Source organism: Schistocerca americana, chromosome 6 (genome assembly GCF_021461395.2).
Source record: "Schistocerca americana isolate TAMUIC-IGC-003095 chromosome 6, iqSchAmer2.1, whole genome shotgun sequence".
In the NCBI taxonomy this organism is placed as follows: Eukaryota; Metazoa; Arthropoda; class Insecta; order Orthoptera; family Acrididae; genus Schistocerca; species Schistocerca americana.
In genome coordinates, this window is record NC_060124.1 from 9,790,225 (window position 1) to 9,817,778 (window position 27,554).

Genomic DNA, 27,554 nt, shown 5'->3' on the forward strand with positions numbered 1-27,554 from the left:
TATTGGAATGCAGAGTAACATCATCCAACCGCCTGTAAAATGGTAAAATAGTAAGTGGCTCTTACTACACAACACTGTCTCTATCTACATCTATACTCTGTAACCCACCGTGAGGTGCACGGCAGAAGCTATGTCCCATTGCACCAGTTATTAGGGTTTCTTCCTGTTCCATTTACGTATAGAGTGTAGGAAGAATGAATGCCTCTGTGCAGGCAACAATTATTCTAATCTTATCCTTTCTATCCCTGAGTGGGTGATATGTAGGTGGTTGTAGTATACCCTCAGAATAATCATTTAAAGCTGGTTCTTGAAACTTTATTAATAGACTTTCTTGGGATAGTTTACATCTGTCTCCAAGAGTCTGCCATTCCAGTTCCTTCAGCATCTCTGTGACACCTAAAAATGGATTAAAAAAACCTGTGACCATTCATGCCACCCTTCTCTGTATATGTGCAATGTCCCCTCTTAGTCCTATCTGGTACGGGTCCCATGAATTTGAGCAATATTCTAGGATGGTTCACACGAGTGATGTGTAAGCAAACTCTCTTGTAGACTGATTGCACTTCCCAGGTATTCTACCAATAAACCGAAGTCTACCATCAGCTTCATCCACAACTGATCCTATGTGATCATTACATTTCATAGCCATATAGTGTGTTACACATGAGTATTTGCATGAGTTGGCTGATTCCAACGGTGACTCATTAATATTATAGTCATGGGATACCACATTTTTTAGTTTTTATGAAGTGCAAAATTTTACGTTTCTGAATATTTAGAGCAAGTTTTTACTAGATGGGAAGTGCTAAGAAGTAATGCTCCTGCACAGGACAACGTACTTGGTGCACTAAAATAGGGAAGTGGAGAGCAATCTCATCGCACTAACTGCATTAAGCTCACTGAAACTGGAGCTGAGAATTTCTTTCTTTCCATCTTTTATATGTTTATTACATTTGTTATCAATCTTACCAATTCATACCTCAACTTTACATGCACAATGAAGGAAGACTGGGGTAAACATCACATTGACATTAGAGATGGACCACAAGCTTGGCTAGGACAAGGGTGGAAAAAAAAAAAACTGGTTGTGTCTGTTTCAAAGAGGTGACAATATGTTTGATTTGGCACACAATAGCTGGGTCTTTTGCATTTGCACATTACTGCTATGGGACAAGTGCAGTTGAGAGAGAAACAACTACAAAATTTGAACAACAATTGAAAGATCTTTAATCCCTATAATCCAATACCATAAAAGTTTCAAAACTTTGGATTATTAGACAAATTATAATTAAAAACAGTATAGCAAAATTTGTAACTGGTTGATCATGTAACGTCTAGTAAGAAACAAAAACAACATATTATGTAGTAACGAAAAAATTATATGTATCATATTGTGTTATTGTATAAAATTATGTATTTTTTTTTATTATTTATTTTTGAGAATATCGGCGTCGGCGAGTAATGAAACCGCCACAGACGATAAATGTCGAACAAAGATTAAAATAAGTAACTAGTATATAATACGTGACGAATATCAATTTCTTTGTCTTCTTCATCTGGGAGTCGAGCGAGTAAGATATCCTGTGTCGTAGTAGCAAACGCTAGTGTAGCATTCTTTTGTCAAGACTAAGAGATGTACGCCATTACGTGTGAATTCATAAAGGTGTGTAACAATTGAAATATTTAAATGTTTTAATAGAATTATGTAAATGAAAACTTGCATTATTAATTGTTAAAGCTTGCTTGCCTATTATCCCATCCAGTTGAGACATTTTTCAGTTATATAAATATTATCTGTGGTGCTGAGCTGCGTGGCGAACGAAAGAGCCGCTGCCGCGGCGTATTCAAACAACTTCCAATATAGTCTATCATACCGCAAGGAAGCGGTAAAGTAACAGTAAAATAATATTATTTCTTTTAGCTTCCAGACTTGCAGTGCAGATCAACAGATTTTATGATGTGTTGCAGGTTGACGCGGGCTGCTGATAGTATATAACTCACAGTACAAATAAGTTAATGTACCGTCAAAATCTAATAGGAATCTTGCTGTGCTCCGTTCTGGTCTGGCAAACTTTATAGTGAAAACGTATTTTTTTAATAGTCTCATGTTCTTGTGCTAGTCGTGGTATTGAATGGTGTTTTACCGAGAAACAAAATCCACTGCAAAATTTTGTTGTTGAACGATCATACGAACTGTAACATCAGTGTTCATAACCAAGTAATTTCAATTTTCAATAACTATAAAGTAGGGAAGATATGTTGATTTTTAGAATGAGTTACAGTAACGAAAAAACGTCCCTTTAATTGTAGGCCAGATACAGAACAATAAGATCTCAATATATATATTTTGCTTTGTTAAAAGGTAATGATGATAAAGAAATTCAAAGCACGGCATTATTAACAGATATTTCGCGGCTCTTTTCGTATGCCTGAGAGTGCTATATCCCACAAAAGAAGCATGAGTGAAACCTCATCCCATGTCTGTAACCACAATGAAAACAGCCATGAATAATTTGTTGTCCTTCACCACCAGCTATTGCTCCTACTACTAATGTATGGCCTTCTGACTCGACAGTGAGTTTACAGCCTGTAACAGAACGCCATATTGTTCAACTCAGCCCCCCTTATTGGTCGCCTTGGCTGCTACATCATTCATTTCTCTTCATTCCAGTGTGATCAATGTTCAGCAGAATATCACCGCATTCCCATGGTGTCATAATGAGAGAAAAGTGACCAGAATATTATGTATCATTTGTTGATGTGTCTGAAGAGCACTAAACGTATCAGATCAGATGAGAAATATTGTTCCATGGTCTCACCTCATCTGCTCCAATGTTTTTCAAGAGTTGTGCACACCTCAGCACAGCATACCTCAACATCCTGGTATGCAAATCCTGAAGACACAATTACAGAAACTACTGAGCAGCTGAGAAATTATTCCTGTTTTGATTGACCTGTATACACAAGCTTGAAATTCTGATGTTCAGTTAAAATATAGCCAAACAAGTATCTCAAAATAAGATTCTGAACACTTTATTTTCTACAATTAGTAAAATTTAAACTCTGAAGAAGGCAAGGTGAGATTTACTCCACACGTAGACTAAAATCTTAATATTTGGCACATCCATTTTCAAAAGCTAGTTCTTTACTTGGATCCCAAATGCCCTCTTGCTCACTGACGACTATTTAAATGTTGCTCAATGGGAGGACAAACAAAATTATAGTATGCAGGTACCCGACATACAGACTACATTTTGTATGCTCATCATTTGATTTGAAGTGGTGGGTCACCAGCTTCAGTGAAGAGGCTTGGAATCAAGCTCATTCAAAATGCCTCAGTGGCCAACCTAATTCCCTCATGATGGACTGCATCCTACACGTCAAGCAGACATATACACCATTCACTCTTATTCAATCTGGACAACATAAAACTTCTACAAAACTAGAACAGACAGGCTCATATTTATCATTGCTACGTAGTGCTGGTACAGTTCATTCCAATACTAAGTTGGACTGTGTTAGTCCATTATATACAAACCCAAGCCAAAGATTGGCTTGAACACAGAAATCATTACAAAGAGATCTCTTATTGATGTAGTTTTCCCTTGGCATCCTCCAGTGTGGGAGGTATAGCACCTAATCTATTACGGAATCCAAACAACAGTGCTGATTGATTTACAAATGACACTGCCAAAGGTGAGAGGTACATTAACCCTGCAGCTGCACACTTGTATGTTTGGCTCCTTCCTTAGCATTCCATGTGGCACACTATTATCATGCTAGCTACAATTTCTAGTTTCTCTGTACATTGGAAGTCACTATTTTCATGTTAAATCTTTTTCTGTCGCTCTGAAACATCGGGAGTCAGATTTTGTGTGTTCTCAAGTCTCATCCACACACATGTACCTGTCATGTCAGCAATTTTGTAACTGTTTTCACAAGGCTGTGTATGGAGCCTTGCTTGAAGATATACCACACTCAGAAAAATTATCAATAAGTTGTTCTGTGTTTACAATGATGATTCAATTTTTGTGTTTCCAACATTATGTATGTTGAATGTCAATTAAAAATTGCTTCTAAATTAAGTTTTTGGTTTTCTTGTTACATTTCTTTAACATAATCCTTATCTATGTAACTGACTACTTATTTCTCTTCAGTAACAAATCTATGGTACACAAAAAGAAAATTATGTTAGAATTTAATGTCATGGTACATGAGTTCATTAAAGACGGAGTACTTAGCTAAGAATGAACCATGGAGGGACTCAGTTGTGAATCTCAATGATGGAAATCACTTGAAGTGAGTTAGGAAACTTCAGAAAACCTAAAAACAATGGGCAAGCAGACATTCAAATCCTGCTTTTTCTGAATACAAGGGAGTTCAGGGCCTCAACCACTGGACTACATCACTCAGTTTATTGCACAGGGCAATTTGTTGGGAACAGCTGATTTAGGTCTGTATTTAAGTCCATTTTTGCTACCTGTCAAAATATTTGGTTTCTCCGGGTACTTTACCAAAGAGTTTCATATCAGAGCGTGTTACACTATGACACAAATTCAGATCACTGTCTTTTGCTAGCAGACTTCCTATCTACTAGGTCACAAAGTCATTTCTTCCACAATGTTAGCTGTACATTTAACATCAGAGTTTTGACATCTGAATGTTAACCCCCATGTAATTTTTTCCAAAGTTGAAAACATGTAACATACTGTAATATATTTTACATCTATTATTTCAGTACTCCAATTTCCTTCATACTTACGTATCTTAATTTCTGGAAAGGATGGACCATACATGAACTCCAACAGACGAGCAGTTAACAAAATGTTAACACGGTTCCATTGCTCCACAAGAGCCACACGATGCCGCCAATTCATGCACGTCTCACGCAATGTTTTCCACAATGGTGGGGATGGGAAACATCGTACACAGGCCAGTAACCAAACTTCAAATAATACAGACAAAACACGTTCACAAAGCTGGTCACCAACATCATCTGCAAAGAAGACACAATTGTAATATAAATACTTTTTCACAGGATATTAATGACATAATTAGTAATTACTACATAAGCAATAATTAATTATACTTTGATAACTGTAATTTGATAAGAGAGGCTACAATTATAGAATATGGATATTGTGGCAAGAATAACAGAACAATTCATAATTGACAATCGCCCTTAAACACGTACACCCTTTAATTAACTATGGCACAGGTATCCATAAACCAACTTTGCTCCTGCCATGAAAAAACTTTTTATGTTATCTCAGGTATTACAATAACCAATGTCCCACACTGAATCTCTTACCCTTCTACAATAAAGCAACATTCTGAACACTACGAAAGAGTCTCACTGACCCTGTCAATCAGAATACCACTACCTGGCAATACAACTGCAGGCCAGAGAACAATATCAACCCCTTCATCAATCATTCATAGTGTCAGACCACAATTAGCCAAACCGTACCACCTGATAAATTCACAGTTGCATTCCCCACAGCATGCACAGGTACACACACACACACACACACACACACACACACACACACACACACACACACACACACACACACACACACACAACACAGATGTGTGTAACAGATTATTTAGGTGTTGCAATCTTATCCAAACATGACACTAATCAATGAAGTACACTCTTTCACTAAGCTCTTAAAAGCAGAAACAATTCTTTGTCATCCACTACACTGACCAGAAATGAAACAAAATCTATATTAGTTTGAGCTAAAACCCGTATCAATCCTTGTGTCACCCAGCTCATACCTCCATCCCATGCCCCTTTACAGTCTTACACGACCATCATTTAGTGAGCAGCTACGAATTTCTCTTCTCAACACTACCTCCTCATCTTGCTCTACAACCCCTCTTGATAATGTTAGTTTCGCGATGGATGAATGAGCAGTTATACATAACATCAAAACAATTTTCATCTTGATCATCTATGTAAAATGACATTTCTGCCAGCTTTTTATTTCTCTACACAAAAGTCTTGCAGTGAGTAACAAATTCCATGAGACCAAACTACCTCCAATGCCTGCTTAGCAACCTATAACATTCCTTTCACCTTAATCTACATCTACATTGATACTACACAACCCACCTAACAGCGCGTAGCAGAGGATACTCCTTTACTGTTCCCCTCACAAATAGTATGAGGAAAAATGATTATCTGTATTCCTCCATATAAGCCCTAATTTCTCGTATCTTATCTTCACTGTACTTATACATAATGTATGTTGGAGACAAGAGAACTGTTCTGCAGTCAGCTTTACATGCTAGTTCTCTAAATCTTCTCAATAGTGTTCCTCGAAAAGAATGTTGCCATTCCTCCAGGGATTCCCATTTCAGTTCCAGAAGCATCTCTGTGACAGTTGCATGTTGTTTGAGCCTAGCAGTCCCCCTCTGAATTGCTTCAATGTCTTCCATTAATACGATGTGGTATGGATACCAAACACTCAAGCAGTATTCAAAAATACATTGCACTAGGGTCCTACATGCAGTCTTCTTTACAGATGAACCACACTATCCTAAAATTCTCCTAATAAACTGAAGTCAACCATTCACCTTTTCTACCACAATCCTCACATGCTTGTTCCATTTCATATCACTTGCAATGCCATGCACAGATATTTAAATGACGTGAGTGTGTCCAGCAGGACACTACCAATGCTGTATCAGAGAATAATAGCGGTCCTATCACAATTCCCTCGGGCACTCCTGACAATACCCTCGTCTCTGATGAACACTCACTGTCGACGTCAACGCAGATGGTTCTGTAACTTAAGAAGTCTTCAAGGCACTCCCATATCTGTGAACCTATTCCATACACTCATACCTTCTTTTAACAGCCTGCAATGTGGCAAATGCTTTTCAGAAATCTATAAATGTGGAATCTGCCTGTTGCCCTTCACCCTTAGTTTGCAGTATATCATGTGAGAAAAGGGCAAGCTGAGTTTTGCATGAGCGATGCTTTCCAAAACCATGCTGATCTGTGGACATAAGATTCTTAGTCTCAAGAAAACTTATTACATTCAAACTGAGAATATGATCAATGATACTGCAGCAAAATGATGTTAGGGGTATTGGTCTGCAATTTTACAGGTCCGTTCTTTTGCCTTACTTACACACAGGAGTCACCTGCGCTTTTTTTTCCAGTTTCTTGGGACTTTGCTCTAGGCAACAGATTCACGATAGATGTGCAAACTCCACGGGGGAGGGGGGGCAACTTCCGTAGAATAATCTTTGAAAAATCGAACTGGGATTCCATCTGAACCTGGTGACTTATTTGTTTTCAACTCCTTCAGTTGTTCTCTATCCCAAGGGTGCTTATTACTATGTTGTCCATAAGGGAGTCTGTTCAATGGTCAAATGACAGTATGTTTGTATGATTATCCTGCGTGAACAATTTCTTGAATGTGAAATTTAAAACTTTGGCTTTGGTTTTGCTATCTTCAACTGCCACACCAAACTGGTCAACACATGACTGGGTAGAAGCCTTAGACCCACTTTGCAATTTTACATAGGACTAGAATTTGCTCAGGTTCTCTGCCAGACCTTTTACTAAGGAACAGCAGTGGTGGTAGTCGTATGCTTCACACATGTATCTTTCCACAAATGCATGAATCTCTACTAACTTTTGCTTGTTGTGTTTTGTGCTTTCTCTTTTGAATTGAGAGTGCAACAGCCTCTGTTTCATAAGCAGTGTCCGAATCTCATTATTAAACCACGGTGGGTCTTTTCTGTCTTTAATCCACTTACTAGGCACGTAATTCTCCAGACCATCCTTTCTTCTCTCACCCCATAGTGCATCCACCTTCTGTACTGAAATCAGCTGCAACCTTTTCAAAAAGTTTTCCTTAAGTAACTATCAAAAACAAAGGAAAACCTAAATCTTGATGGCAAGATTAGAATTTGAATCTCTGCTATACTGAGTATGATCCAAGTGCCTTACCAATTTGCCACGTCATGCGGCATGCTGCACAGAGAGCAGCATTTTATGGTAAGGGGAATATGTTGTTCCCATATAATGCAGCTGAAATCTAACCAAGGTTGAATGAAGCTCCTGTAAAATTGGAGTTAGCATGACCTGTCTGTCCCTAACTGTTTCTATTCTCAAATCTCAAAATTTTTTGAATATCAAAGGATCTTTCCTTCAGTCCCTTCGGATGAGGCACCATGTTAATTTCTCTTTGAATATAAGGCCAAAAACTTGTTGATTACTTAAAATTCAGAACGTCTCTTAGCTATAACTGTGACAGATTAAATCTAAGATGGTGGTTAAAATAGACATGCATGAATTTGCTTTCAGATGAAATTTTAAAGGCTGGTTTCTTTGCCTATTACTGTAGTTATTTTTTTATATCAACTGTAGTTGACAAGATGATGATGTAAAAAATACGACAAGTAATAAATTGAAAAGCCATCCACAGACAGGGAGGGGTGCACAGGAGTTTTGTCAGAGGGTGATACACTGTTTAGAATTGTAGCAAACAAGATGAATTTTAAAATGCATCCCTGAAGAGCAAACAATGGAAAATCCAAGATGGAATGTAACAATATTGCAAAAAGGAAAGTTGCTATTCACCATACAGCGGAGATGCTGTGACACACACACACACACACACACACACACACACACACACACACACGACTGCAGTCTAAGGCAATCGTTGCCACACTGTGAGCAGCAGCACCAGCCTATTTTTGATGAAGGCCTTAGGGGCCGAAACCTTTATTTGTAACATTCTTTTATTTGTAACATTCTTTTTGTTGTGCCAATCTGCAATTCAGCGTCTCCACTATACGGTGAGTAGCAACTTCCTTTTCATAATATTGTCCATGAAGAACAATATACTCTTGAAGTAATTTTTCTGTGAGCTAATTCCAGACTGTTTGCCTAAAATACCATTCAGTAAGGAAGGTTAAGTCTCATTCCTGCAACTACAGCATGATTTGGTATCTCAAAGTAGTGGTATAGTGGTATACACAGAATGAGTAGCGAAATAGACCCCTCTAAGATACTGCCACATTGTAACCAAACACATGTCCAAATCTCAAAGAAATGTCGTTAATGAAATACAATACTTAGTACTGAAAGGACATTTAAATGAACACCAGTATACAGCCATAACTGTCCTCCTGACGGAGAATGCTATTTAGACAAACACAGAATATTCCAGAATTCTGGTATTTATACAAACTTCGAATAGTCCAGAATTCTCGTATTTATACAACCTCTGAATATTCCAGGATATACAAAAATAAGATATTTTAAGAACCTTCCAGAAATAATAAATACTGAACAACAAATACGAGGGTGGTTTGAAAAGTCTGTGCTAGCACAACGAGTTGTTCACATAATATTCATTGGACTGTTGTCTGTAAACATGTCCACGTCAGTACTCTTGGAAGAGAGCTGTGGCGATGACGTGGCTCTGTTGTTGTTCCTGCATAGTGATTTGTGAAGATGGAAAAAAATCGAGATTCGAGCAGTGATTCAGTACTTCATAAAGAAAGGTATGAAAGCAATGGGCATTCATGCTGATTTTCAGAATACACTGGGGGACTTTGCTCCTTCATGTTCAACTGTTGCCAAGTGAAAAAATGAATTTAAATTCGGTTGGGGGAGCTTAGACGATGAAGCACACAGTAGTCAGCCAAGGTGTGTCACTACCCCAGAAATCATTGCAAAAGTGCACAAAATGGTCATGGAGGATCGTTGATTGAAAGTGCACAAAGTTGCTCACACCTGCCAGATGTCATCTGAAAGGGTGTATCACATTTTAACTGAAGAATTAGAAATGAAAAAATTATCTGCAAGGTGAGTGCCACAGCTCTTGATGCTGGATCAAAGAAGCATGAGAACTGACATATTGGAACAATTTTTGGCCCATTTTAGAAGAAACAAACAAGATTTTTTGCATCGGTTTATGGCTGCAGATGAAACTTAGGTGCACTACTATACCCTATAGACAAAACAACCGTCAAAGCAGTGGAAACATGCTGATTCTCTGCCACCAAAGAAAGCAAAGACAATTCCTTTGGCGGGAAAGGTCACGGCATCAGTGTTCTGGGATGCGGAGGGGATTCTGTTTATAGATTATATCCCCACTGGGCAAACCATTACTTCTACATCTACATCCACATCCATACTCTGCAAGCCACCTGACGGTGTGTGGCGGAGGGTACCTTGAGTACCTCTATCGGTTCTCCCTTCTATTCCATTCTCGTATTGTTCGTGGAAAGAAGGATTGTCGGTATGCCTCTGTGTGGGCTCTAATGTCTCTGATTTTATCCTCATGGTCTCTTTGCGAGATATACGTAGGAGGGAGCAATATACTGCTTGACTCTTCGGTGAAGTTATGTTCTCGAAACTTTGACAAAAGCCCGTACTGAGCTACTGAGCGTCTCCCCTGCAGAGTCTTCCACTGGAGTTTATCTATCATCTCCGTAACGCTTTCGCGATTACTAAATGATCCTGTAACGAAGCGCACTGCTGTCCGTTGGATCTTCTCTATATCTTCTATCAACCCTATCTGGTACGGATCCCACACTGCTGAGCAGTATTCAAGCAGTGGGCGAACAAGCGTACTGTAACCTACTTCCTTTGTTTTCGGATTGCATTTCCTTAGGATTCTTCCAATGAATCTCAGTCTGGCATCTGCTTTACCGACGACCAACATTATATGATCATTCCATTTTAAATCACTCCTAATGCGTACTCCCAGATAATTTATGGTATTAACTGCTTCCAGTTGCTGACCTGCTATTTTGTAGCTAAATGATAAAGGATCTATCTTTCTGTGTATTCGCAGCACATTACACTTGTCTACATTGAGATTCAACTGCCATTCCCTGCACCATGCGTCAATTTGCTGCAGATCCTCCTGCATTTCAGTGCAATTTTCCATTGTTACAACCTCTCGATATACCACAGCATCATCTACAAAAAGCCTCAGTGAACTTCCGATGTCATCCACAAGGTCATTTATGTATATTGTGAATAGCAACGGTCCTATGACACTCCCCTGCGGCACACCTGAAATCACTCTTACTTCGGAAGACTTCTCTCCATTGAGACTGACATGCTGCGTCCTGTTATCTAGGAACTCCTCAATCCAATCACACAATTGGTTTGATAGTCCATATGCTCTTACTTTGTTCATTAAACGACTGTGGGGAACTGTATCGAACGCCTTGCGGAAGTCAAGAAACACGGCATCTACCTGTGAACCTGTATCTATGGCCCTCTGAGTCTCGTGGACGAATAGCGCAAGCTGGGTTTCACATGACCGTCTTTTTCGAAACCCATGCTGATTCCTACAGAGTAGATTTCTAGTCTCCAGAAAAGTCATTATACTCGAACACAATACATGTTCCAAAATTCTACAACTGATCGACGTTAGAGATATAGGTCTATAGTTCTGCACATCTGCTCGACGTCCCTTCTTGAAAACGGGGATGACCTGTGCCCTTTTCCAATCCTTTGGAATGTTACGCTCTTCTAGAGACCTATGGTACACCGCTGCAAGAAGGGGGGCAAGTTCCTTCGCGTACTCTATGTAAAATTGAACTGGTATCCCATCAGGTCCAGAGGCCTTTCCTCTTTTGAGCGATTTTAATTGTTTCTCTATCCCTCTGTCGTCTATTTCGATATTTACCATTTTGTCATCTGTGCGACAATCTAGAGAAGGAACTACAGTGCAATCTTCCTCTGTGAAACAACTTTGGAAAAAGACATTTAGTATTTCGGCCTTTAATCTGTCATCCTCTGTTTCAGTACCATTTTGGTCACAGAGTGTCTGGACATTTTGTTTTGATCCACCTACCTCTTTGACATAAGACCAAAATTTCTTAGGATTTTCTGCTAAGTCAGTACATAGAACTTTACTTTCAAATTCATTGAACGCCTCTCGCATAGCCCTCCTCACACTACATTTCGCTTTGCGTAATTTTTGTTTGTCTGCAAGGCTTTGGCTACGTTTATGTTTGCTGTGAAGATCCCTTTGCTTCCGCAGCAGTTTTCTAACTCAGTTGTTCTACCACGGTGACTCTTTTCCATCTCTTACGATCTTGCTTGGCACATACTCATCTAACGCATTATGTACGACAGTTCTGAACTTTGTCCACTGATCCTCAACACTATCTGTACTTGAGACAAAACTTTTGTGTTGAGCCAACAGGTACTCTGAAATCTGCTTTTTGTCACTTTTTCTAAACAGAAAAATCTTCCTACCCTTTTTAATATTCCTATTTACGGCTGAAATCATCGATACCATAACCGCTTTATGATTGCTAATTCCCTGTTCTGCGTTAACTTTTTCAAATAGTTCGGGTCTGTTTGTCACCAGAAGGTCTAATATGTTATCGCCACGAGTCAGTTCTCTGTTTAACTGCTCAAGGTAGTTTTCAGATAAAGCACTTAAAAAAATTTCACTGGATTCTTTGTCCCTGCCACCCGTTATGAACGTCTGAGTCTCCCAGTCTATATCCGGCAAATTAAAATCTCCACCCAGAACTATAACATGGTGGGGAAATCTACTCGAAATATTTTCCAAATTATCCTTCAGGTGCTCAGCCACAACAGCTGCTGAGCCAGGGGGCCTATAGAGACGTCCAATTACCATGTCTGAGCCTGCTTTAACCGTGATCTTCACCCAAATCATTTCAAATCTCGGATCTCCGTCAATTTCCTTCGATACTATTGCAATTCTTATTGCTATAAACACGCCTCCCCCTTCACTGTCCAGCCTGTCTCTGCGGTATACATTCCAATCTGAGTTTAGGATTTCATTACTATTTACATCTGGTTTCAGCCAACTTTCTGTCCCTAGTACTATATGGGCGTTGTGAACGTTTATTAATGAGAGCAGTTCTGGGACCTTTCTGTAGACGCTCCTGCAGTTTACTATTAGCACATTAATATTGTTATTCCCTGTTGCATTTTGCCTACTCCTACCTTGCTGCGTCTCAGGAGGCGTCTTGTCGGGCCTAGGGAGGGGATTCTCTAACCTAAAAAAGTCCCATGTGCACTCCACACGTACTCCGCTACCCTTCTAGCCGCTTCCGGCGTGTAGTGCACGCCTGACCTATTCAGGGGGACTCTACATTTCTCCACCCGATAGTGGAGGTCGAGAAATTTGCACCCCAGATCTCCGCAGAATCGTCTAAGCCTCTGGTTTAAGCCTTCCACTCGGCTCCAAACCAGAGGACCGCGATCGGTTCTGGGAACGATACTACAAATAGTTAGCTCTGATTTCACCCCGCGAGCGAGGCTTTCCGCCTTCACCAATTCCGCCAACCGCCTGTACGAACTGAGGATGACCTCTGAACCCAGACGGCAGGAGCCATTGGTGCCGACATGAGCAACAATTTGCAGTCGGGTGCACCCAGTGCTCTCTATCGCCGCCGGCAGAGCCTCCTCCACATCTCAGATGAGACCCCCCGGCAAGCAGACAGAGTGAACACTGGCCTTCTTCCCCGACCTTCCCGCTATTTCCCTAAGGGGCTCCATCACCCGCCTAACGTTGGAGCTCCCAATAACTAATAAACCCCTCCCCCCATGTGCCTGCTCGGACCTTGCTGAAGGAGCAGCCACATGTCCACTCACAGGCAGATCGGGCGATGCCACAGGGCCAGCCTCCACATTGACCCTCCGCCTCGTGCGCCGCAAACGCCGCTGAACCCGCCACTCCCCTTGGGGAGAGGGTGGCCCAACCGCGCGTGGTACCCGCGAAGATGTCTCGACAGCAGGGACAGTGGGTGAAGCATGTAACACCTGGGGTGTACCTTGCGACGCACCAGACTCCCCACTGCCGCTACACTCCGAGGCAGCAGCCTGAAGACGGCTGACCGCGGCCATCAACACGCTCAGCTGTTCGCGAACAGTGGCCAGCTCCTCCTGCGTCCGTACACAGCAGTCACACATCTTATCCATCCTAAGGAATCAATTTACTGAAGAGAGTTAATCAACCTTTAACTAGACTGCTAATTCACTAAAGGCGGCTGTTTATTAACTAAACTGTGGTTGCTAGGCACTTCTTGTAGAAAACAATGAAAATAGCACTACCTGTCTCTGGACTGTATTGAAAACAAACACTAGCACTATTGGCACTATGGCTGACTAAAGGGACTCTCTCTGACTGTATTCAAAACAAACATGAAATCTATGGAACACTATTAATAGCACCCGACAATTAAAGCTTCCTAAAAGCAAATACACACGGAAGAAGAAGTGACAAGTAAGAAAAATACAGTTAATACTTAAATTAAGGTAGCTCGCTGCACAGCAGACGTGAAGCAGACGGCAGTTACGACGACACTGACACTACTGGCACTATGGCTGACTAAAGGGACTCTCTCTTGATAATACTATGCTAACCTCCCGGACAAATTGCAACAAAAGATTCACAAAAAAAGGCCAGATTTAACAAGGAAGAAAGTCATCTTCCATCAAGAAAATGTGCACCTACACACGTGTTGTCGCCAAGCCAAATTACACAAACTAAGGAATAAGTTGTTGCCTTATTCACCTGGTATGGCTCCGTCAGACTTCCATCTCTTCCCAAAACTGAAAATCTTTTTTGGTGGACGAAGATTCACTTCAAACGAAGACTTGATAGCCAGATTTGACAACTATTTTGCAGGCCTGGAGGAAACTCATTTTCGAGATGGGATCAAGGCACTGGAGCATCGTTGGACCAAGTGCATTAATCTACAAGGAGACTACACTGAAAAATAAAAAAAAGTTTCGCTGATGTAAGTACTTTTTTCTATTCCATTCCAAGAACTTTTCAAACCACCTTCATAATTACTGGTGGTCAGGTTTGACCCGGTCACCCACAGCACACCATCCAGCGATGGTAACCGCTACACTAGACAGCATGCACCACAGCTTACTGCAACACTGTTCGCACAGATATGAGTCCTATACCACTGATTCCAGTTGTGACTTATTGTCTAAGTTTGCATTCACAATGGAAGGAACTGCTACGATTACTTGGTTCCAATTACCAGTTCAGGTAAATGTTAACCGTACACTGAACTATATTTCTGAGGAAGCTAATGGGAGATTAACTACAATGATTACTTGCGTATACATTATAATTTTCTGTACACTGAACTATATTTCTGAGGAAGCTAATGGGAGATTAACTACAATGATTACTTGCGTATACATTATAATTTTCTGTTTCTTAATGAGTGATCATGTAGGTTCTCTCTACAGACTGGAGACTTGACCCTCAAACAAAATTAAGTTAAAGGCAAAGAGAATTTCCTTGGATGAAGCACATAAGACTTTAAATATTATGTAATGCCATGTTCAAAACTGAGATATTCCTGTGAAGTAACCTGTACACCATGAAGTTCCTATATCGAGTTGGGCCGATTAAAGATGTCACCATTTATTAGGCAATTTTGTATTTCATCTTCTTCATGGCTTAATGATAGGCACTAACAGCCCAAACTCTGGCTCTCAATAGGTGTTTCTTGTGGAAATATTGTACTGTCATTTGTGTTCTCTCTTGCAATGTCTTCATGAGTGGTCTGTTGCTAAATATGTCCATTAGTTAGAAGGCCTTGTGCTTTCCTGAAATCGTTGTTTTTGATCAGCAGCTCTTGGCTCTTTTTGTTCTCTCTGGTTAAGCTGTGACATTTAGCTCTTGCTGCTCAAAAGGCTTCGAGTGGTCTCTAGATGAGCTGTACCTGAATTTTCACAACACTGGTTGTCTGACCCTTCTGAAATGGGAAACTACTCATTCCACCAAGAGACAGGCTTTGCTCTTAGGCGTGTAAATGATTTCAATTTAACACCTCCATGATTTTGAGGACTATATTGGTTATGTGTTCCACCCAATAGCAAATGCTCTTGTTGTTCAATTACAGCCACTTGGCTGTGCGCAATCCAGTTCGCTTCACCAAAGATCCATTTTGTCGTCCAGTTTTTATAGAAGTGGAGATGGACTGGAAGTGATCACTAAAGTGGAAGTCATTCATCAATTTCAATGAACAATATCAGTGAAAGATTAAAAACAAGAGGTGCCCCTGATGTTGTGTTGAAAATGCTCCTGCTGTTCTTCCATAGCACACATTGTGTTTTGTAGTCTCAGAAAGGAGAAATAGCTCTAGAAACCAGTTGGCACAGTCTCTAAGATCCTTGTCGTCCAACTGTACAGTAGGTCGTAAGTATACCAAACCAAATGACATGATGCATAGGTAGTAGCAATACACAGCTTGGAGTATGATGGTTTAGGAAGAGGTGTGAACAAAGTTACTTTCCTTACACCATTTTTCCTTTGAAGTCATTTTTCCTGTGGATATCATAGCCAAATAATGCATGTGTATCACACAGTTCAAGAGTGTCTAGGAGACATTCTTTTCTTGTAGACGAGGACAAACTTCCCGTAAACATTTTGTTTTGAAGGTAGTTTCCATCTGCTACGCTCAGTGTGATCAGTTCAATGGTTCACCACTGATGCATTGTCAGGATGCCTACTCTCCTGAATCTCTTCTTAGTCTGGTGTTAATACTACCGAACAGCCCAAACAAACTAACAGATGTGTTTATGGAATGATCTATGGATTCCATTTGTATGTAACAAATAGCTACAGAAATAACAGTCTGCTCAAGCAGTCTGCCCAACATACTCTGGCAAGCCTAACATGACTGATATGTGGCAGGGTCCAGAGTTTATAGTAAATTAGACCTGGTGACACTTCAAAAAATCTTGGTTCTCCAGATCTGTACACAACCAAAACTGGTCAACTTCCTTGAGGTGATCTCTTCCTGTGTGTCCCTAAAATCACATAAACATACGTCTCCTTGCCCACTTAGATGGCCCATTGTGGATGGTTAATGTATTCTCACTGAGAGGATTTCTGCCCCAGGCAACCAGTATCTCCAGCCCACTGACCAATAAAAACACTAAAAAACTTTCTTCACAGTTGCTTTCCCGTTATTACCAAGCTCTTGGTTTATCATTGTCAATAACATGCTTTACATGTCTCCCACTGGTTCCAACCCTCTTGCCTCATTCTCTGCACTTATCATTTACTTTTTTTTCATTTTAACAAAATATATACAAAAAATCCATGGCACTGTCTTGGGAGCTCACTTTTTTGGCATTAGTCATATGAATGGTTCAATGTGCCCCAACACAATTTCCTCCCCTGTACCAACCTCAGACAAGCACTTGCACCCAATGTTCTCAATTACTACACAATATTGCAGTGCCTGTGTTATTCCGAATTACGATGTGGTTACATGCATGTGTGTTTGAAGGAACAGGCACTGCAGCAACTACAGCTGTCATGTAATACATCAAATGTTTTCACAGCTGTAAATATGGACCACTAATAGCTGTATAATGGAACAATGACAATAAAAATTTGTGCCGGACTGGGACTCGAACCAGAATTTCCCTCTTATTGCGAGCAGTCACCTTGGCTATCCGAGCACAACTAAAGGCCAGACCCAAGCTTCCACATGTTGCCAACCATGTGTCTACAGCCTGTACTTGTCATGCATTGTGTATATTCCTGTACAGGGGAGACATTTTAATTGAAATTAGCTTGCCCAGTGTCGGCAAATAAATACGATATTTCATCCCTCTATTGTTCAGATATATGACTGAATGTTCTTTCGGACATGCATGCACATCTGAAGGAACACTACATCATAATTCAGAATAACAGAGGAACTGAAATATTGTATTTATCTGCCGAAACTGGGCAACTGACTTTCAACTAAAGTGTCTCCCATATATGGGAATATACACAACAGGTGTACGAATACAGGTTGCAGACACATGGTTGACAACATATGGAAGTTTGGAACTGGCCATGAGTCATGCTTGGATAATCAAATGGTAAGGCAACCGCTCGCGATACGCAGGAAATCCATTTTTGAGTACCGGTCCGGCACAAATTTTCATTGTCATCACTCTGTTATACAAGTGATGGTAGTTCAAATTCACAACTGATAATATATTTCATGTAGTCTCAATTACTTCTTGGATACATTCCGGTCTCCATCTTCGTTTAAAGCTATCCCCTTCTACAGGTCTTGTCATCCTGGCACTTATTCTTTCCAACATTTTCCACATATTTCTCCCTTTCCAATTCTGTGGAGTGCCTCCTCATTTCTTACCAGTTCACCTAATTTTCAGCATACTTCTACAGTAGCACTAGGTCTTAAAAAAGTCAATTTTCATCTTTTCAGGTTCCTCCTTATCCATGATTCACCTCCATACAATGCTGTGCTCCAGACATACATTCACACAGAAATTTCTTCCACGATTTAATGCCAATGTCTGATACTGGTAAACGTCTTCTAGCCAGGAATGCCTTGTTTGCCTGTGCTAGTCTGCTCTTTATATCCTCTTTGCTTTGTTTATCATATGGTCTTCTTCTTCCAAGGTAGAACAACTTCTGAATTCTGTCTACTTCATGGTCCCAACTTTTCATTTTAATTTTATTACTAATCTCATTTCCACTACTCTTCAGTACTTTCACCTATCTTCAGTTTGCTCTCTGTCTATATTCTAAGCTCAGCAGACTGTTCATTTTGTTCAGTATGTCCCACAATATCTTTCTTGCTTTTACTGAGTGATGAAAAATATTATTTTAAAGGCAAGAAACCATTTTATTAACTTTATAATTACACCCTGGATACAAAAAAACCACATTTACTGAAAGAAAACACAGAAGTTACACACACGCCAAGATTAAAGATATTGACAGCAGAGTCATGGAGCAGCACATAAATATTTAGACGCCAAGGAATTTTTTCTTTTCTTTTAACACTTCCTCCAAAAGAAAAAAATCATGAAATTATTGCTTTGTCTCTTGCATGCCAATTTCTGAACATAGAAAATTAAATCGAACTCGTTCAAGGGGTTTCGTCAAAATATCTGCCAACTGGTTGTGTCCATCAATGTGTTCCAAGAAAATCTCATCGTTCAGGTATCTTTCAAGAACATAGAAATGTCGGACCTCTATATGTTTAGAACGTCAATGATATTCTGGATTTTTTGCTAACTTCAATGCACTAGCATTGTCAATGTAAAGAACTGGAGGCTGCCCCAACATTTCCACTAATTCTGATAGCAGACGACGTAACCAAACTAACTCTTTCGCTCCTTCACTAGCTGCAATTATTTCCGCCTCGGTTGTGGATGTGGCCACTACTTTCTGCAACTGACTTGTCCATGACACTGCACCACCTGAGTGCTTCGCAAGAATTCCAGTTGTTGAGCGCCTTGTCCGGTTATCACCTGCGAAATCTGCATCAGCGTAAATCTTTAACTCTTCTTTTTTATTATATACAATTCCAAAATTTAAGGTCCCTTTCAAATACCGGAGAATGTGCTTTACTCTATTCCAGTCTTCAGTGGTTGGTTTCTCCATAGCTTGAGCAGCTTTATTGACTGCAAAAGTGATGTCTGAACGAGTTACTGTTGAAAGGTACATAAGACGACCAATTGCTTCACGGTAGGATACAGATGACGAAACTTCTTCGTTTTTATTATTGTCCTCACGTCCAATAGGAGTTGAGATTGTATTGCATTCTGCCATTCGAAATCTGCAGAATTTCTTCTGTGTATTTCTCTTGACTTATCATTATTGCTCCATCTTCATATTGCTTTATTTTTATGCCAAGAAAATTGTCAAGACTGCCAGTTGTTATTTTGAATTCATGTTGTAAAACATCCATAAAAACAGCAATTTCTTTCTTGTTACTGCCGACAACCAGGCCATCATCAACGTAGATTGCCACATAAAGGCTATTTCCATTGTGCCTACGATAAAATAGGCATGGGTCTGCATCACTGCTTGAAAAACCAGCTTTCTTCATGAACTCAACAAAACCTTTGTTCCAGCAACGTGGCGCTTGCTTCAACCCATAAAGACTTTTTTTAAGAAACATACTTGGCCTGTACCATCTTCGAAACCTTCTGGTTGTTCCATATATACTTCATCTTCAAGTATTCCATTCAAAAATGCTGTCTTTACATCGAATTGTTCTAGCAGCATTTTCTTTGAAGCAGCTACTGCCAACAGAGTTCTTATGGTGTCATAACGTGCCACATGACTAAAGGTGTCATCATAATCAATTCCTGCTTTCTGAATACAGCCTTTTGCAACCAATCTGGCTTTAAAGCGAGTACCTCCACTGACTGCAACCTTTCGCCGTAGAACCCAGCGGTTTAGCAATACTTTGGCATTCTTCGGACGGTCAACCAGCACCCAGGTATTGTTTTTCTTTAGTGATTGAAGTTCTTCACTGATAGCTTGCATCCATTCTTCCTTCTCATTTGACTGCAATATTTTTGAAAAACAGTTTGGATCTTTGTGTTCAAGTGCATCAACTTTTGTTGCCATACAAAATTCACCACTTTCCATCCGGGTTGGTTTTCTTCGTTGTCTTTTATTCTTCTGTTTCTCTTCATTAGAAGATTCAGCAGCTTCTGGTTTTAGAAATTCTGTTAATTCTTTATTTTCATCAGATTCACTCGACTCTTGACTTTCTCTAGAATCGAGAATGCCAATTTTTCCTTGAGTTTGACTTCCTCCAGAAGTGTAGTCTAGGAGATTTACGTTGCTCATCTTTAGATGAATTCGGATCATGAAATTCTTCCTGAGGGACTTCAAATTCAACATGATCGCTATGTAAATCACAAACAATTTCTGGCTTAAATTCCACATCGTGACTCAACACCACTTTTCTTTTATTGCTGTCACGAGTGTCCTGTGGACACTCAGTTGCAAAGTGACCTATAAGACTTGCTGCCTTTGCGTCGTCCTTGTGCCATTCCACATACGCTTCTTTTTGTGCACTTGTCGCATCTTGCGGCAACTTTACACGTTCACGTGTACCGTTAATAATATCTTCTAGTCCATATGAACGCAGCACCATAGAAATATGCCATTTCCATTTGGCCCAGTCATCAGGTCCTTCAAGCTTATCAATGCTGACCTTATAATCGCCACTAGCAGTAATGTTTCTTTACAGACTTAGGCTCATTTCAAATATTGTTTTAATTAAACTATGTTGTTTGCCTTTACACGTGTGCTGGGCCCATAACCTGATGAAAAATATTATTTTAAAGGCAAGAAACCATTTTATTAACTTTATAATTACACCCTGGATATGAAAAAACCACATTTACTGAAAGAAAACACAGAAGTTACACACAAGCCAAGAATAAAGATATTGACAGCAGAGTCATGGAGCAGCACATGAATATAGACGTCAAGGAATTTTTTCTTTTCTTTTACCACTGAGGACAGCAATGTCATTAGTGAATCTTACAGTGATATTTGTCACCTTTTGTCCTCAATCTCCATTCCTTCAATCCAATTTGCTTGGTCAGCTTCTGCTTAGTGAGCCATTTTCTTGGATGTCCAGCTCCATTCTCCTGATAGGTTCATCAAAAACTCTATGCATATTAAGTGGATCAACTGCCAAATCAAGTCTATAAAAGAATCTTGTGAACAAGATCATTGAGAACGGAGCACAAGCTCAGACAGAATAACTGGCAAGGGAGAAAACATCTCTCTTGATACACTTTTCCCACCTGTGCATAGTGCATCCACACTGATGAGCAATCATTCTCCAAATTTATTTAACACTCTGCTCAGATCTTATAGATAACATATTACACTCTAATCCTGGCAAACAAACAAATTTCCCATGCCCTTTCCTTCCCATGCTCCTGAAATGGAATGGGTAATCTGTTGCATCCCTCCCTCCAATTATAGAGTACTGCCCTGGACACTTAACAGCTGACACATATCCTATGCCAAGGTCACGACTATCTTTCACTGCCCCCACCCTCCCCTAAAGTCACCAGCTTTACTGAAAAGTGCAAGAGGGAACTGGTACTCCACATCATATATTTGTCCCACAATCACCCTAGCCTCAATCAATACAATTTCTCGGCCATTATCTACATCTGTCCCCAGTCCCACCCCATATATGCATCTACATCTCTACCCTGCGAACCAACCAGAAGTCCATGACCAAGGGTACTTCTCATTTTACCAGTTATTTGAGCTTCATCCCATTCCACTCAAGTATGAAAAGCGGAATGAATGGTACTTTAAAAAACTTTGTGCAAGCTGTAATTACTCTAATTTTGTTCCCGGATCCCTACGGGAGTGATACACAGGGCGTTGTAGTATATTCCTAGATTCATCACTTTAAGTTGTTCTTGAAACTTACTAAGTAGGTTTTCAAGGGATAATGTGTTTCTCTTCAGTATCTCGTCTATGTGCCAAACAAACCTGTGACTACTTGTGCTGCCCTTTTTTGTACATATTCTACATCCTCTGTTAGTCCTATTTGGTATATGTCCCATACATTTGAGCAATTGTCTAAGATGTGTCACATGAGTGTCTTGTGGCACTCACCTTTTCAGACTAATTGCATTTCATTAGTGTTCTACGAATGAACTGAAGTCTGCCACTTGCTTTATCTATGACTGTGCCTATGTGATTGTTCCATTTAATGTTGTTGTGGTCTTGAGTCCTGAGACTCGCTTTGATGCAGCTCTCCATGCCAATCTATCCTGTGCAAGCTCCTTCATCTCCCAGTGCCTACTGCAACCTACATCCTTCTGATTCTGCTTAATGTATTCATCTCTCGGTCTCCCTCTACAATTTTTACCCTCCATGCTGCCCTCCAATGCTAAATTTGTGATCCCTTGATGCCTCAGAACATGTCCTACCAAACGATCCCTTCTTCTAGTCAAGTTGTGCCACAAACTTCTCTTCTCCCCAATCCTATTCAACACCTCCTCATTAGTTACATGATCTACCCACCTAATCTTCAACATTCTTCTGTAGCACCACATTTCGAAAGCTTCTATTCTCTTCTTGTCCAAACTATTTATTGTCTATGTTTCACTTCCATACATGGCTACACTCCATACAAATAGTTTGGGAAACGACTTCCTGACACTTAAATCTATACTCGATGTTAACAAGTTTCTCTTCTTCAGAAATGCTTTCCTTGTCATTGTCAGTCTACATTTTATATCCTCTCTACTTCGACCATCATCAGTTATTTTGCTCCCCAAATAGCAAAACTCCTTTACTACTTTAAGTGTCTCATTTCCTAATCTAATTCCCTCAGCATCACCCGACTTGTTTTCAACTACATTCCATTATCCTCATTTTGCTTTTGTTGATGTTCATCTTATATCCTCCTCTCAAGACACTGTCGATTCCATTCAACTGCTCTTCCAAGTCCTTTGCTGTCTCTGACAGAATTACAATATCATCAGCGAACCTCAAAATTTTTATTTCTTCTCCATGGATTTTAATACCTACTCCGAATTTTCTTTTGTTTCCTTTACTGCTTGCTCAATATACAGATTGAATAACATTGGGGAGAGGCTACAACCCTGTCTAACTCCCTTCCCAACCACTGCTTCCCTTTCATGTCCCTCGACTCTTATAACTGCCATCTGGTTTCTGTACAAATTGTAAATAGCCTTTCGCTCCCTATATTTTACCCCTGCCACCTTTAGAATTTGAAAGAGAGTATTCCAGTCAACATTGTCAAAAGCTTTCTCTAAGTCTACAAATGCTAGAAACGTAGGTTTGCCTTTCCTTAATCTTTCTTCAAAGATAAGTGGTAAGGTCAGTATTGCCTCACGTGTTCCAACATCTCTAAGGAATCCAAACTGATCTCCCCCGAGGTCGGCTCCTACCAGTTTTTCCATTCGTCTGTAAATAATTTGCGTTAGTATTTTGCAGCAGTGGCTTATTAAACTGATAGTTCGGTAATTTTCACATCTGTCAACACCTGCTTCTTTGGGATTGAAATTATTATATTCTTCTTGAAGTCTGAGGGTATTTCACCTGTCTCGTACATCTTGCTGACCAGATGGTACAGTTTTGTCAGGACTGGCTCTCCCAAAGCCGTCAGTAGTTCTAATGGAATGTTGTCTACTCCCGGGGCCTTGTTTTGACTTAGGTCTTTCAGTGCTCTGTCAAACTCTTCATACAGTATCATATCTCCCATTTCATCTTCATCTACATTCTCTTCCATTTCTATAATATTGTCCTTAAGAACATCGCCCTTGTGTAGACCCCCTATATACTCCTTCCATCTTTCTGCTTTCCCCTCTTTGCTTAGAACTGGGTTTCCATCTGAGCTCTTGATATTCATACAAGTGGCTCTCTTTTCTCCAAAGGTCTCTTTAATTTTCCTGTAGGCTGTATCTATCTTACCCCTAGTGGGATAAGCCTCTACATCCTTACATTTGTCCTCTAGCCAGGCCTGCTTAGCGATTTTGCACTTCCTGTCGATCTCATTTTTGAGACGTTTGTATTCCTTTCTGCCTGCTTTATTTACTGCATTTTTATATTTTCTCCTTTCATCAATTAAATTCAATATTTCTTCTGTTACTCAAGGATTTCTACTAGCCCTCGTCTTTTTACCCACTTGATCCTCTGCTGCCTTCACTACTTCATCCCTCAGAGCTACCCATTCGTCTTCTACTGTATTTCTTTCCCCCATTCCTGTCTATTGTTCCCTTATACTGTCCATGAAACTCTGTACAACCTCTGGTTTAGTCAGTTTATCCAGGTCCCATCAATTCCCACCTTTTTGCAATTTCTTCAGTTTTAATCTACAGTTCATAACCAATAGATTGTGGTCAGAGTCCACATCTGTCCCTGGAAATGTCCTACAATTTAAAACCTGGTTCCTAAATCTCTGTCTTACCATTATATAATCTATCTGATACCTTTTAGTATCTCCAGGATTCTTCCAAGTATACAACCTTCTTTTATGATTCTTGAACCAAGTGTTAGCTATGATTAAGTTATGCTCTGTGCAAAATTCTACCAGACGGCTTCCTCTTTCATTTCTTAGGCCCAATCCATATTCACCTACTACGTTTCCTTCTCTTGCTTTTCCTACTATTGAATTCCAGTCACCATGACTATTAAATTTTCATCTCCCTTTACTATCTGAATAATTTGTTTTATCTCATCATACATTTCATAAATCTCTTCGTCATCTGCGGAGCTAATTGGCATATAAATTTGCACTACTGTGGTAGGCGTGGGCTTCATACCTATCGTGGCCACAATAATGCGTTCACTATGCTGTTTATAGTAGCTTACCCACACTCCTATTTTTTTTATTCATTATTAAACCTATTCCTGCATTACCCCTATTTGATTTTGTATTTATAACCCTGTATTCACCTGACCAGAAGTCTTGTTCCTCCTGCCACCAAACTTCACTAATTCCCACTATATCTAACTTTAAAATATCCATTTCCCTTTTTAAATTTTCTAACCTACCTGCCCGATTAAGGGATCTGACATTCCACATTCCGATCCGTAGAATGCCACTTTTCTTTCTCCTGATAACGACGTCCTCCTGAGTAGTCCCCGCCCGGAGATCCAAATGGGGGACTATTTTACCTCCGGAATATTTTACCCACGAGGACACCATCATCATCTAACCATACAGTAAAGCTGCATGCCCTCGGGAAAAATTATGGCTGTAGTTTCCCCTTGCTTTCAGCCGTTCGCAGTACCACAACAGCAAGGCCGTTTTGGTTAGTGTTACAAGGCCAGATCAGTCAATCATCCAGACTGTTGCCCCTGCAACTACTGAAAAGGCTGCTGCCCCTCTTCAGGAACCACACGTTTGTCTGGCCTCTCAACAGATACCCCTCCGTTGTGGTTGCACCTATGGTACGGCTATCTGTATCATTGAGGCACGCAAGCCTCCCCACCAATGGCAAGGTCCATGGTTCATGGGGAGAGGTTCCATTTAATATCTCCACAAATTGTTATGCCTCAATATTTGTATGAGTTGACTGATTCCAACTGTGACTCATTCATATTGTAATCACAAGATACTAGGTTCCCTCCATTTTGTGAAGTGCAAAATTTGGCATTTCTGAATATCTGAATTAAGACGCCAATCTCCGTATCATTTTGAAGACTTATCAAGATCTGAATGAATACTTGTACAGCTTCTCTCAGACCATATTTTATCCTATAAAATCGCATCATCTGTGAAAAATCTGCGGTTACTATTAATATTCTCTGCAAGGTCATTAATACAAAACATCAACAGTGAGAGTCACAACACACTCAGCTAAGGAACATCTGAACTTGCTTCTACATCTGATCAAGACTCTTCATTAAAGATGTCATGCCACATCCACCTCACCAAGATATTCTCAATCCACCTACAAATTTTACTTGATGCGCCACACAATCATACTTTCTTCTCTTCACTTCCTCTTCTCGCTTTAATATACACACACCTTCATGCTATTTTCTTCGTGATTTTCCTTATCTTACCTCTCACAAATCCTCCAACCTACTTACCTACCCTCTATAAACCAGTGGCACCTAAAACTTGAGAATAAACCCAGAAACGATTTCAAAGTATAGACATATTTACAGAATATGACACTGTAAAGTAGAGAAGAGGTGTACTTATTATTTCAAACAATATTATGTATCATAGCACACTCAAAAAAAATTTTTTTTGGAAAAATACACAATACATGGGGTGGCAATTGTCAACAGATTAGGATATTTAACTACAAAAAACAACGGACCCAATTACAGAACTGCATCCAGTATACTTCATTGTGAAGCTACCAGAATCAAAACATGAAACAAAAGCAGAGTTGCAATAAGAACAGCTACTAAGATACACACTTAAACAAAAAACAGTGCTCAAATTGTAAAAAAAGAGGTTCCAATACTGTGACTTCCAGGACATGTTTCTCAAATTTAGACTTCTTCAAACATTATTTTAACCCTTTTCAGAGTATTTTAAAAATGTGCATACAACATTTGCTTTATATCATTCCAACTATAGCAGAAGCACATCTGGAAATCAGTGGTCCTGGTTTTTTCTCGTCACAGGTACCAGTATGGCGAACAAATGCATACTGTCACAAATCAAGCACTGACAAGAAATTTTATTGTACTGCATATAAAGCAAAAGATATGAATCAGAGTGATGCAAAATGTAAGTGACTTCTTGTCATGCATACTTAAAACTTTTATTAGCTAACTATATCACATTTGTTGGCCTCACAAACTCACAATCAAATTATCAACTTTTAATCTCACCTATGCTTTGGGTTAGACTAGAGGTCAGTCTGTCTCCATAACCAAGATTTTGTGTTTAAATTTGTTATCCTTGCCAATAAACAATCATCACCTTTAAACCTAACCTAGGCCTCCAGCTATGCTAAAGATCAGTCTATCACCAACACCTTCACCCTAGAAAATAATATCAATGCAAAATAAATATTGAGAGTGTTCGATCACTTTTCACTTTTGAACACAAGTTTGCTGCATGACAATAGCCTATCACTTGAGGTAGTCTGCCAATTTTCTGGAAGAGGTGCTTACACTGACACAAGATAGAGTTCCCAGCTTTGCTTTTGTCTGGATTAATGTTCAAGTTTATCCCAATGGGAAACTTGCTACTAATGCTGCATGTTTCTGGACTTGCTATCTTTAGCCCTGTATTTC

The 27,554-nt window shown here is 39.8% G+C and overlaps 1 protein-coding gene across 9 annotated transcripts in view; it reads right to left on the bottom strand.

The window, feature by feature from the left end:
- Positions 1-27,554, bottom strand: part of LOC124619295 (ral GTPase-activating protein subunit beta) — a 370,359-nt gene that overhangs the window by 295,153 nt on the left and 47,652 nt on the right. For all 9 annotated transcript variants that reach the window (XM_047145577.1, XM_047145575.1, XM_047145576.1 and 6 more), the window contains one exon: positions 4,763-4,996. In XM_047145577.1, coding sequence (XP_047001533.1) covers positions 4,763-4,996 — 234 coding nt within the window. The remainder of the gene's footprint in view (positions 1-4,762; positions 4,997-27,554) is intronic.